This window comes from Oncorhynchus mykiss, chromosome 18, assembly GCF_057628025.1.
Source record: "Oncorhynchus mykiss isolate SJ-2025 chromosome 18, ASM5762802v1, whole genome shotgun sequence".
Classification (NCBI taxonomy): domain Eukaryota; kingdom Metazoa; phylum Chordata; class Actinopteri; order Salmoniformes; family Salmonidae; genus Oncorhynchus; species Oncorhynchus mykiss.
In genome coordinates, this window is record NC_143039.1 from 47,206,141 (window position 1) to 47,220,415 (window position 14,275).

The window sequence follows — 14,275 nt, forward strand, 5'->3', positions numbered from 1 at the left end:
CCCATGCCACATTTACATAACGGAAACCCTGCTCTACATATACCTTGCAATAAACCAGACTTTAGTCAAGAGACAATTCAGCAACTCTTGGAGGACAGTGATGGGACTCGATTAATGCCCCGGGCACATTTTTTTTTTACAATAAGTCCTTCAGCAAGAGGTTTGCAGATGACAAACTTTGAGACAAACTTCTTTCTAAATGGTTGACTGTCAAAGCACACATACACAGACATGGTGTTAATGCAGAAGTCAATGTTTATTAGAAAGGTTTTTCAACAAGCAATCCATTTTTTTTTTAACAGAGATACTGCAGATGTGTAAATGTGCTACAAAATGCAGTTGGGAGGGAATGTATTGGTATCTGATATGTAACACCTCAACAACGCTTTTTCCCTGAAGTATAATACAGGCGTTGCATTTTGTTTTTACATCATGGATTTGCCTGGTGATTGCAGCCATTTTGGGGCAAAGTAGGAGGGTGCTGCTGGTTAGCATGTGTCATCATAGGTCCAAAATGGCGATAGTCATATTCCTGTGGGACACATACAGTGCCTTGCAAAAGTATTCGGCCCCCTTGAACTTTGCGACCTTTTGCCACATTTCAGGCTTCAAACATAAAGATATAAAACTGTATTTTTTTGTGAAGAATCAACAACAAGTGGGACACAATCATGAAGTGGAACGAAATTTATTGGATATTTCAAACTTTTTTAACAAATCAAAAACTGAAAAATTGGGCGTGCAAAATTATTCAGCCCCTTTACTTTCAGTGCAGCAAACTCTCTCCAGAAGTTCAGTGAGGATCTCTGAATGATCCAATGTTGACCTAAATGACTAATGATGATAAATACAATCCACCTGTGTGTAATCAAGTCTCCGTATAAAGGCACCTGCACTGTGATAGTCTTAGAGGTCCGTTAAAAGCGCAGAGAGCATCATGAAGAACAAGGAACACACCAGGCAGGTCCGAGATACAGTTGTGAAGAAGTTTAAAGCCGGATTTGGATACAAAAAGATTTCCCAAGCTTTAAACATCCCAAGGAGCACTGTGCAAGCGATAATATTGAAATGGAAGGAGTATCAGACCACTGCAAATCTACCAAGACCTGGTCGTCCCTCTAAACTTTCAGCTCATACAAGGAGAAGACTGATCAGAGATGCAGCCAAGAGGCCCATGATCACTCTGGATGAACTGCAGAGATCTACAGCTGAGGGGGGAGACTCTGTCCATAGGACAACAATCAGTCATATATTGCACAAATCTGGCCTTTATAGAAGAGTGGCAAGAAGAAAGCCATTTCTTAAAGATATCCATAAAAAGTGTAGTTTAAAGTTTGCCACAAGCCACCTGGGAGACACACCAAACATGTGGAAGAAGGTGCTCTGGTCAGATGAAACCAAAATTGAACTTTTTGGCAACAATGCAAAACATTATGTTTGGCGTAAAAGCAACACAGCTCATCACCCTGAACACACCATCCCCACTGTCAAACATGGTGGTGGCAGCATCATGGTTTGGGCCTGCTTTTCTTCAGCAGGGACAGGGAAGATGGTTAAAATTGCTGGGAAGATGGATGGAGCCAAATACAGGACCATTCTGGAAGAAAACCTGATGGAGTCTGCAAAAGACCTGAGACTGGGACGGAGATTTGTCTTCCAACAAGACAATGATCCAAAACATAAAGCAAAATCTACAATGGAATGGTTCAAAAATAAACATATCCAGATGTTAGAATGGCCAAGTCAAAGTCCAGACCTGAATCCAATCGAGAATCTGTGGAAAGAACTGAAAACTGCTGTTCACAAATGCTGTCCATCCAACCTCACTGAGCTCGAGCTGTTTTTCAAGGAGGAATGGAAAAAAATGTCAGTCTCTCGATGTGCAAAACTGATAGAGACATACCCCAAGCGACTTACAGCTGTAATCGCAGCTACAAAGTATTAACTTAAGGGGCTGAATAATTTTGCACGCCCAATTTTTCAGTTTTTGATTTGTTAAAAAAGTTTGAAATATCCAATAAATGTCGTTCCACTTCATGATTGTGTCCCACTTGTTGTTGATTCTTCACAAAAAAATACAGTTTTATATCTTTATGTTTGAAGCCTGAAATGTGGCAAAAGGTCGCAAAGTTCAAGGGGGCCGAATACTTTCGCAAGGCACTGTACACCGGATATGTATGACCAAACAGAAATCACACTGTACATCAACTATGCACTCTAATTAAATACCTAAATGTAAATAAATGTACATATCAACTTTCAGCTACTATCTGCGGGCTTTATTAATCAAAGACAATAAAAATGTATCCGTAATACTAAATCGTTACTGATGTGCATTATATTTCTGCATTTATCTCACACGTTCTTATTGTCAAAAATCTATACGTGTAATTGTCATTCTCACCTTAGACACAAGTAGAGCATTTTTTTTATTTTTTATTAATTCGTTATTTCAAGTAATTACTTCAAATATCCTATTTTTTGGTGTTTGCCATTGCCTAGATATTGATAGTGTCAACCATAACTTCAAAACTCTCGTGTACATGTAGCGCGACTGCATCTTGTGCTGTTGTCGAAGCCATTTATGTAGCATGTTCTATGAAGTCCCACTCACCACCTCCCACATTTGCACACATAGCTGAGAAAGAGGGAGCAAGAGAAGGGAAGATCTAGCGGTTACAAATGACGTGAAATGGTACGGCAAACATCCTCCTCCTGGTATCTCCCCAATCCCAAAATGAGCAACCTTATTTCTCAGGCTTGTGATTCCCCCCTTCTCCTCTCCTCCTCTAGTTCCATCCATCCCCCCTTCTCCTCTCCTCCTCGAGTTCCATCCATCCCCCCTCTCCCTCTCCTAATGTCGCCTCTGGAGCACCAGCTCAGTTCCAGATCTTCAGGAAGCTATCCCAGGATCCTGTGCAGATACCCAAGCCATCATCTGGCACCCCAATGCAGCTCACTCTGTTGTCATGGCCAGATAGAACACCTGAGAGAGAGAGAGAGAGAGAGAGAGAGAGAGCGAGAGAGAGAGGGAGAGAGAGAGAGAGAGAGAGAGGGGGAGAGAGAGAGAGAGAGAGAGAGAGAGGGGGGAGAGAGAGAGAGAGAGAGAGAGAGAGAGAGAGAGGGAGAGAGAGAGGGGGGAGAGAGAGAGAGAGAGAGAGAGAGAGAGGGAGAGAGAGAGAGGGAGAGAGAGAGAGAGAGGGAGAGAGAGAGAGAGAGAGAGAGAGAGAGAGGGGGAGAGAGAGAGAGAGAGAGAGAGAAGTCATACACACTGATGCAAATTATGCAGTTCTAGTTTCTATTCCTTTTTCACCCGTATTTCTTTAATTGACTGCCTCCACAAACATCTCATCCAGATTTTTTTTTTAACAATCCACTTTCTCCCTTTCATTGCCTCTGTTTCAACCACCCACTTATGCCATCTATCTCTTGGTCTGCCTCCCTCTGTTTACATTGACTGTTCTCCCTTCGGTTCTCTCTGCCTCTGCTCTCTTTTTTCCCCCACATATCCCCTCAGTCCCCTCCCCTCTCTCCCGCTCTTTTCTCGCCCACTTTTACTCACCGACTTTCTCGGCCTTCAGGGAATCCCAGATGTTGCAGTTGAAGTTGTCGTAGCCGGCGAAGATGAGGCGTCCAGAGCTGGAGAGGGAGACTGACGTGACGCCTGCATTCAACGCAGCGTCCTGGTAGCCATTGACCTCCTGGTCGGCACGGAGGTCATACATTTTGAGGGTGCAGTCATCGGATCCCGTGATAACTGCAGTGCCACTAGGGTAGAACTGGGGTAGGGGGGAAAAAGAAGAGGAGAGGGCTATTTCAGCATGTTTTGTTTTTTGTTTTGACATTTACTGAGCTTGAAGGTAAGTTGCCTGGTGAGTTGACTGAGTTTGCAGAGTACAGACTCCATGGAAAGAGCTGGTGTTGTGATGCTAAACTATGTTTTGATTTTGGATCACACTGCTCATGTCTTGCTTATATTGTAGTCGGGGGGGGTAGTCTCAACCGGAGCTTGAACCCAGGATCTTGTAACTGCAACCCAACACCTTGATGAGGTCGCTAGTTGTTGGGTTAAGGTCACTCAAATTTTTAGAAAAAGAAGAGTCATTCTGATCAGGATTTATGTGCTCACCGCAATGGCGTTAATGTCACTCATGTGGCCGATGAAGGTCTGCTTGCAGCCACCATCTCTTATGTCCCACAGCTTGGCGCTGGAGTCACAGGCCCCTGAGATGAAAGTGTTCTGGTCTGGTGACAAGGCCAGGCACATACAGTCACCCACGTGGCTCTTGTAGACCACCTTCTGCTTGCCAGTCTCCAGATCCCACAGGCAACAAGTGGTGTCACCGGATGCAGTGAGGATCTCGCTGTCGTTCAGGAAGCGGCTATGGGAAAGGTAGCCTGAGATGGAAGGAGTCGGACAGAGATTTTATTGTTTGTTCTCCTTATTTCCTACATATGTTGAGGACATCCAATTTATGAACACCGTTTTAATGAATTCTCTGAATTGTAGTTGCTCACAGAGTTAACCATAACCCAGTTGGTAACAGAGTTGACCATAACCCAGTTGGTCACGAGTTGACCATAACCCAGTTGGTCACAGAGTTGACCATAACCCAGTTGGTCACAGAGTTGACCATAACCCAGTTGGTCACGAATTGACCATAACCCAGTTGGTCACGAGTTGACCATAACCCAGTTGATCATAGAGTTGACCTAAACCCAGTTGGTCACAGAGTTGACCATAACCCAGTTGGTCACAGAGTTGACCATAACCCAGTTGGTCACGAGTTGACCATAACCCAGTTGGTCACAGAGTTGACCGTAACCCAGTTGTTCACAGAGTTGACCGTAACCCAGTTGGTCACAGAGTTGACCGTAACCCAGTTGGTCACAGAGTTGACCGTAACCCAGTTGGTCACAGAGTTGACCGTAACCCAGTTGGTCACGAGTTGACCGTAACCCAGTTGGTCACAGAGTTGACCATAACCCAGTTGGTCACGAGTTGACCATAACCCAGTTGGTCACAGAGTTGACCATAACCCAGTTGGTCACAGAGTTGACCATAACCCAGTTGGTCACAGAGTTGACCATAACCCAGTAGGTCACAGAGTTGACCGTAACCCAGTTGGTCACAGAGTTGACCATAACCCAGTTGGTCACAGAGTTGACCATAACCCAGTTGGTCACAGAGTTAACCATAACCCAGTTGGTCACAGAGTTGACCATAACCCAGTTGGTCACGGAGTAAACCATAACACGGGTGAAGCAGGGTAGCTACCTTCATGTGCGTCCAGCTCCCTTAGGGTCTTTGGGCTGGCAGCCTTGATGTTGACGATGGTGCACATGTTATCCAGACCTCCACTGGCCACCAGATTGCCAGAAGGGGCCATGGAGCAACTCATCACCCAGGAAGACTTGAGGGGGACGGCATATACCTGGAGGGCAGGGAGAAGAACACTTAACCACTCACTTTTTAGTTTGCTTTGTCTAAAGGTTAGAATACATAATATACCAAGCTAGCTGACTTTTACCATATAAATACATTCGTAGAGTGTGTAGTCAAAGTCAAGACAATCTGAAACAGAAGTCGATACTCCTTCTACACATCAGTGGTTGAAAGAGGGATCTACTCCATACACTGTAAACCAAGTGGAAAGCTCTCGATATAAGTCCTATGCATTATTATGAAAACAGTTAGAACTGTGAAAATGATGACTGATCAGTGATCAGCCCTTACCTTGTTGCCGGTGTAGGCGTCCCAAATAAGAAGCTTGCCATCTTGTGAGGCACTGACCATGTGCCTGTTGGAGAGAGAAAGAGAGTTAAACAAGTGGTCAGTCAGTCTATCAAATTCTGTTTGAACCGGGTTCAGGCACGAGATCCAGTATGAATCTGGTTTAATGCAACATTTGAAACAATGAAGGCCTTTGAAAAGCCTTTTCACCGAACCCCATAACACTTGCATGTTAGAGTGGACACATTAAACAATGGGACTTTTCAATATCCGAGTCCACTTGGTTTCAGCAGTGCATCAGACAACCCCTCTTATCGACCTTCTCTACCCTGCGCAAAGTAGACCTTCTCTATGTTGTTCATAAGCCCCTATATCACACTGGCTCGTGGTAGTGGTGGGGTGTCTGTGGTGAGCTAGACTGTCCCTGACGCTATCCTGACTCTCAGCTATCTGGACAAGAAGTCCTTCTCGCCTGTTATCAGCAGACCAGTGCAAGCCGTAGATTTTGGCCAAGTGGCCCTTCAATGTCTTTCTGTTCTTCAGCTGGACACGGGGTGCAGCCGCCACACCAGATGCTACGGCAGCCATGGTGGTGTCATTGACCGCCTTGCGGGCAGCCTAGTGGTGTGACGGGGAGATACACACAGGAGAGGAATAAGATTAGTGAAGAGTAAAACAGTTGTCGAAAAATAAGCATATATACATTGAATGTTCTCCATACTTCTGGTGTTTTTTCAATTTTTCAGGAACCAGACACAGCTTAAAATGTCTTAGAATAACTTTAGCTCAGTACCAGTTTTGGTATGTGGAGGAAACTCTATGCAGGCTATTCAATTATTGTGCGTTATTGGTACTGTGCTTCCGAGTGATTCATCTGATGATGAGACCTTTTTTAGACTGGAGGTGATATTGAATATCGTCACAGAAATGTGCTTGATGAGTATGTCTATTGTCATGGTGACCCCAACATCAATGCATGCTGCGACAGGAAGACTCACTTCAATCTGGCTCTTCAGGCCATCGGCCTCCTTTTTCAGCGTCTCCATTTCACCCATGGCAACGGCTGATAGGGGCTGTTACCGCCGGAGAAAGAAACTAGCAGACTAGAAGATAGGGAGAAAGAGAAAAGGATTATATGATTACAAACATATTTATGCAAATCAGGGCTTGGCAAAAATGCTGTCGTTATTGTACAATTAATACAATGTAGAACTCAATCATATAAGGAAGACCTTAAATAGAACTAAGAATGAACGTTCTCAAATATGTAACATAGTGGTACAGTGGCACCTGTTGAGGAGAACGTAAATGTTTGTTCCTGTAACCCCCACCCCACCCATGGCCTCTGACCCCCTAAACTAAATCGCTCAGGTGCTTTCGTCATCTAGTCTGGTGCCAGAGCCTAGCTTGGCCTTCTTGAGTATGGTACGAGGTATAATCCCACATCCGCTGTCTAATAGTGATATATCCAAGCTCTACCTTCACCTATCTGAAGATTAGGGCTAAATTACTGGCCATCTTTTCTGTGACACAGACAGCCATTTTGGTTTTTATAGGTCATTACAGAAGTGTTGCCTGTGTTTCGTGAGTACTTGTCTTTTTATTTTATTTTTTAGAATGACTGTTTTACCACAACTTTACAACGTGGCAACTTTACTTTATTACTTTCATTTTCGTATTCATGACTTCAATTATGTAAATGTTTTGCTACAATTAAAACAAGTTTAAGAGACAATTTGCCATGAACCTTCTTCTGTCAGCTCTCACTCTGACTTTCAATGCCCTTTAAGAGAGAATATTTAATGATCAAGACGTAATTAGTGCTTAGCTGTCTATGGCCCTAATACTCATAATTGGATGCTGACGTTTTCGTATTTGGAGGCCAATTACCAACGCACACCACTTTCTAAATTGTTTTTTAAAAAATGTGTCCAACTAACTACAGCACACATCCCTGCAAATACGGTGTTCAAAAAAACGTATTACTTTCACAGAAACAATTGTTCACGTGTTGACAAAGCATAGGCGTTCAGTAGTTTGACCTAGGACGAGAGCCAGGGAGACAGTGTGCGAGGAGGGGTGGGCACAACCCACTGGGCTCAAACTGGTTAAATCAACGTTGTTTCCACGTCATCAAAAAAAAAAAAACGTGATGAAGTTGAATCAATGTGCAAAACTGCAAACTTGCAAAAAGTCATCAACATAAAGAATTTCTGGAATTTGTGTCTTTTTTTCACCCAACTTTCAACCTAAATCCAATGATAAGGTAAAAATGATTTGGATTTCTTGTTGATTTCTTGTTGAAAGGGGGAGTGGGGAGTGTGGGGGGGGGGCACATGGGCACATGGGCAGAGAGGATAGAGGGGGCAAGAATAGGCAAAGATAGGGGCCTATCAGGTATACATTTGAGTTTTCGTCAGTTTCCTGTTTGGTCATTTCCTTTGAATATATATCTGCACAAATGCACAGACAAGCATCTATTCCTCTGTTCTAAAAGTACTCTAGAAGTGCACAGACAGGCCTCTATTCCTCTACTCTAAAAGTACTCTAGAAGTGCACAATTCTATTAGCAATATAATTATTATTACTATTATCTGTAAGACATTGCCACCTGCAAAAAAAATCCTTTTGTCAAGTGAGAAACAACTGAGAAGGAAAGTTCTGCAGTTTGCTGCTCTTAGGCGTGATATTTTTTTTATACTGGAATCAATGTGGGAGGATTTGCCACCTTCATGATAATGCTGCTAATGCTTGTGCATCCTGCTGTTACCTAATAAAGGAGACTGATTCTGAGAAGAAAAGCCCTCGATGTCACTGTAACTACCTACTTCTCTCCGCCTCTCTCTTTCTCCCACTTGCACAGACATCAGTCAGTATCTTTTCCACGGACTACAGCACACTTGTTGCAGGCATGCCATTGGAGTTCATTTTGCGATGGAAATGAGCACCACTGAGAACTGCAAATCAGATGAAGTTCCATTCTTTTAACTGTGAAATCTTATCACGGATGAGAACACTGAGATAGGTAATGGGATACTTTCCAGGATTATGTGGATCCATGGTGGTAATCATCAGAGGAGTCAATGTAGTTCCACATAGTTCCATGTAAATGCCCAGAAGAATTTGCAACCAAAGTGGACAAAAATCACTCACCTTTTCCACACAAAATGTGATCCTTCTTATTTTTGGTCTTTTCCGCCTCAGTAGCCCTTTGGAGCAGCTTTTTATGTCCCACAATACTCAAGTCAGCCCTGCTATCCTTATCTTATATCTTATTCCTCTTACGCTTTCACCCACAGACTGGTTGCAGGCAATCCTGTGAAAACTCTCTCTCCCTTCCTCCTGTGAGGAACAGATGAGGATTGGAGGGATGAAGGAGATCAGGGATGAAGGGATAAGCCCGGAGATAGAAATAGAGAGAGGGAAAGAGAGAGAGCAGAGAGAGCAGGGAGCATGACAAGAGGAGGCAGGTAAACCGATCGGAGGAGGAAATCAGGTTATGAGGTCAAAAGTCAAGAGCAGGTAAAGAGAGGAGGAACGAAGGAAGAGAGGGAACAGGTGGAGGTTTAAATGTGAGAATATTAGAAAGTAGAGAGACACTGATAGTTAGAACATCCACGTCAATGGCTACTACATAAAGCTGGTAGAGGAACACATTTGATGTCTTCCACATTCAATCACTCATCATTCAACAGTATAATATTAAGGTCTGCAAAGAGAGCATATTTGATTTTGCTGACCTGGACTGGCTCATGATTTATATCACCATTTATATCACCAACTTTGAGCCAATTGCATGGAAGCCCTCCTGTGCACATCACTAGCGAGTGGTGTTTGGGTTCTTATCCAGGCTATCAATGGCAGCCTTAATTTCTAGTCATCTGATGCAGCAGTCAGAAATGATCAGACATCATCGTATTATTGTCTGACTGTATTGATGGGGCGGTTGAATTTTGTCTGGTTTCTGAGAGATTGGCAGGGGTTGAGGATGAAGGGGGTTGAATTCATTTGTCAGAGCTAATGAGCTGAGCCCAGTTAATCAGGATCCAATTGGAAATCCGGGGGAATCTGAAATCTCGTTAAGGAATTGGAGCAGTCCAACCAGAATGTGCGTCACAAGTGACACAAGATGGAAATGGATCAAGAAATCGAGGAATCGATTGTGGGTTAAAATAGAGATTTGGGTGTGAAGATGCCAGTGCAGTTACAGAATGAATTAGGGAATAAATGACAAGCCTTTGCAATTCTTGTAGATAAAGGGAGAATGTTACAGTGAGAATTGATCGTCCTTTCTCGGCCATGGGACGTAAACTGACTTGTGACTCCGAGGGAGAGATTTCACAGATCCCACAAGATCGGGGTGGGGTTAAAGATCGGGATGGATGGGAACGAGAACTTGGGGGGGGGGGTTGCTTGAAATGCCATTATTCGCTGCAAGGAATGCCAACAAACAAACCCTGTACATAGATGCACACAATATGGCCCAATACTGATATTCATAAACGGTGCCCATGCAATGATTACTTTATAGGTCGTATTAGACCCCATGTGAGGAGAAATCTTGTGAAAACACATCTATTCTATGCTATGCAACCCTCTGGAATTAACGAGACAATGCACCTTGAACTCCTAGCAAAACAGTACAAGTGAAAACCTAAATGATCAGGAATTAAGATCCTAGTCACAATGTGCAGAAATAGTGAAAAGTAGCTGAATCCTCTTCAATGGAAAGCATGCAACAACAAAAAAGACTTAGATATGCAGTCAGGAGGTTATGCATTCGGTTGCACCGTAGAACCAACACTACCACTCATCTGGCCTATTTCCACTGGTTTCATATTGATGCGAAAAACCAATCACCCTGCATCGTGGCATGTCATGTTGGGCCAGAAATAGTTAAAGGTTGAGGTGACTGTTGGACACTCGGATTGGATTCACACCTTCACCAGTCAAAAGACCTTGATCTGTAATCCATTGATTTGACAGATGATGCACTGCTACCTGGCTACCACCAGGGGGCTGTGGACCACGAGTTCCCAATAAATACGTAAAGCCGCAACTATTTTCGCGAGGGAGGGAAGTGGCACTGATGGCCAAATTTGATATCTTTGAATATCCTCTGCATAAAATGCACAATCATTTCTTTATCTTTATTGTTCGGCATTGATAAAAGTTTCAGCAGGCATGAAACGCTTTCCCCCTGGCCCCCCCCAACAGCCAATTGTGAATGTCAGAATCTTTACCGTTGCCTGAATATTTGGGAACAAGTTCTGACACCTTACAGACCTGTGCAAATGTGTATCAGTGCTTTATTCAGCTATTCTATCGGTTCCGTTGTACCACTCATAATCAATCAAACGCAGGTCAAGTATTTGAAAAGTGAAGTATTTGGCATTCGATCCAAGTTTTTAGAATCCATTTTAGAAGCTGTCCTGTGTCGATTTTATTCTGCAGTTGGCACTGAAAAGGTCTGCAGAGCCCCTTCGAAGCAGTGCAAGGGGGTGAAGCCTCAGATGCTTTCCTGTGATGTTGTTAGTTACTATGTTAAACCTGGCCATCGTCTCATCCCTTTTCCCTCAGTGTTTGTGCAAGGCTGTGCATTTATCAGGCCCCAGTAGGACACCTAGTATTACCCTCCCTCCCACCCTCTCTCTGTCTCTCTCTCTCTCTGTCTCTCTCATTCAAATGGCTTTATTGGCATGGGAAACATGTGTTGACATTGCCAAAGCAAGTGAAATAAACAAAAAACAAAAGTGACAAGACACAACATCAACAGCAAAACTCTCTCTCTCTCTCTCTCGCTTCTCTCTCTGCACACTCTCACCTCTCTCCCTCATCTCTATTACCCAATTCAGACCGAAGACTTGGTATGTTAGCTGTATATACAATATAATATATACAGCAATGTGTATGTCACCCCCTTTCAAACACCCTTATTTACCACCTATTTGCATTGACACCCCTTTTATACATGGGGTCTGTTTGCAGTTCAAATTAGGGAGGTGATAAACAATGGCAGTGTTAATGGATTTACCTTTAATGAAGCAGAGAACCATTCACACAGACACCATACCTACATTTTGGTTACGGGGTCTGTGAAAATGCAGGAATCTTTAGGTGGCTTTTATTTTTCCCATGTTATTCTGGTATAAAAATGCATGCATGGTAAATATGTGGGATTGTGGTCTGTGTATGAAAGGGGTATGTATATGTCTGTGTGTCTATTCCTCAGTTTTGCGTTTCTCTCCCCGTCTCCCTCCCTCCCCTGTGGCTATGTTCATATATTGTGTGTGGTAACACTTTGCATTGAAGCTGTCTGTCCGAAGCTATCATGTCTATTGAGAGCTTATGCCATGTTACATTACTGGTATGATGCCAGCCACAGTGTTACGTAGGTCTCAGGACGGAAGGTCGAGGTAAAGTGTTAGTTTGCAGATTGAATCTATACCAGTATCTCTCCCCATGTCAATACTGCCATTTCACCTACTGCTACCGAGGCAATTTCACATTTATCTGGGCAGAAGCTGACAAAGTACACAACCGGGCTGATGTAGGTCGGTCTAATACTGTCAAGGTCCATGTTTTCAGGGCAGCCACTTTATGCAGAACAGTCCAACAGTGAGTCTTCGGGAACAAACATTTACTAGTATTAAATATATTGTTGTAAAACATTAGCTTAGCTATTATGTTGGTATGATAGTGTTCAGTATACTGTGTGTTACAGTGCTATACTAACCATATCTGTTTTGTGAGGACTTTTGGAAATGTGTATTACAGGGACTGGAGCAGTTCTGTGTCCCACCTTTAGGTCTTTATAATGGGCCATTTCACACCTGTGACTTGTCATTACTTCAAGACATTCTGAATAACAATCCAAGTATCCGCCATGTGGTGTCATATTACCATGAATAATGTATAAGGAATAGAATAATACCTCAAGTAAAAAAAATCATTTTCCAGTGCAAAAAAAAAAGAAGAAGACATTTCTACACTATGTGGTTGAAATAACACTGACATTTTGAAAATGATGATTAATGCCCTTTTTGTGAAAAAAAAGAAAAGATATATATGGAATATCAGCCTGTTGGGGTGAGATGGAGTTTTTGGCACAGATCATGACATCACAATCTGATCTGACTACAGGTTGTTATCAATAAAACGTCACAATAAAGTGCAAGGCGTTCAATTTGCCTGCTTGGGGGCAAGGAGACCCACCAGCTCCTTTAAAACCCTTGACAACTGCGTGCCGCTTGCAAGGGACTGTAAAATAAACGTTAACATAGTCAGAACTACACATTTCCAGTGACGTCATCAGAGTTATACAGACAGTATTTGCATGCTTTTCACGACCAGGAAAGATAATTTCAGAGACATGAGGGTGGCCTCACAATAGCTCTCAATATTGGCCACCATAAATTGGATATTTGAGGGATATAATTAAGCATTAAGTAAGCATTTCACTGTAAGGTTTACGCCTGCTGGGTTCGGCGCATGTGACAAATGGAAATTTGTCATTTGGTGTGGAGTCCAAATTGAAGATTTTTGGTTCCAACCGCCATGTCTTTGTGAGACTCGGTGTGGGTGAACGGATGATCCCCGCATGTGTATTTCCCACCGTAAAGCATGGAGGAGGAGGTGTTATGGTGTGGGGGTGCTTTGCTGGTGACACTGTGTGTGATTTATTTAGAATTCAAGGCACACTTAACCAGCATGGCTACCACAGCAATCTGCAGCGAAATGCCATCCCATCTGGTTTTGGCTTAGTGGGACTATCATTTGTTTTTCAACAGGACAACAGGACAATGACCCACCTTCAGGCTGTGTAAAGGCTATTTCACCAAGGAGAGTGATGGAGCGCTGCATCAGATGACCTGGCCTCAACAATCCTCAGACCTCAAGCAAATTGAGATGGTTTGGCTTGAGTCGGATCGCAGAGTGAAGGAAAAGCAGCCAACAAGTGCTCAACATATGTGGGAACTCCTTCAAGACTGTTGGAAAAGCATTCCAGGTGAAGCTGGTTGAGAGAATGCCACTAGTAAGCAAAGCTGTCATCAAGGCAAAGGGTGGCTATTTGAAGAATCTGAAATATAAAATATATTTCGATTTGTTTAATACTTTTTTGGTTACTACTTGATTCCATACGCGTTATTTCATAGTTGTGATGTCTTCACTATTATTCTACAATGTAGACCGGTTGTTAAGGGAATTTTTTATCAATGATGACTAATTATGTATACATTTCAATCAGGACTGACTAGTCCAAATGTTATTACGTACTGTACATATATGAATTTTCTCTCTTGCTCCCATTCCCAATTGTGTATAATATAGTCAGGAGTTTAGTAACAATGACGGTCTGTTCCTTTGTACAAATTAATGAACTATCTCCAGACGGCAGGGACGGACTATCTCCAGACTGTCTAAAATGTGTATGTAGCCAGTACTCTCTTGAATTAAATGCTGTTACCTGACTTTTAAGACCGGGTCTCTGTCCATTTCTTATAAAAATATTGGGTCTTACAATCCCATAGAATGCATTGA

At 43.0% G+C, this 14,275-nt stretch overlaps 1 protein-coding gene across 1 annotated transcript; it reads right to left on the reverse strand.

Annotated features, from left to right (window-relative positions):
- Positions 1 to 240: 240 nt before the first annotated feature.
- LOC110496204 (guanine nucleotide-binding protein G(I)/G(S)/G(T) subunit beta-3-like) lies at positions 241 to 9,228 on the reverse strand. The gene is made up of 8 exons (XM_090208628.1): positions 8,888 to 9,228; positions 6,733 to 6,837; positions 6,207 to 6,352; positions 5,738 to 5,816; positions 5,279 to 5,435; positions 4,130 to 4,398; positions 3,563 to 3,779; positions 241 to 2,986 (listed from the first exon to the last, which is right to left on the reverse strand). The coding sequence occupies exons 2-8, from the start codon at positions 6,787 to 6,789 to the stop codon at positions 2,880 to 2,882; spliced, it is 1,032 nt and encodes a 343-aa protein (XP_090064754.1). The 5' UTR covers positions 6,790 to 6,837; positions 8,888 to 9,228; the 3' UTR covers positions 241 to 2,879.
- Between the last annotated feature and the right edge of the window lie 5,047 nt (positions 9,229 to 14,275).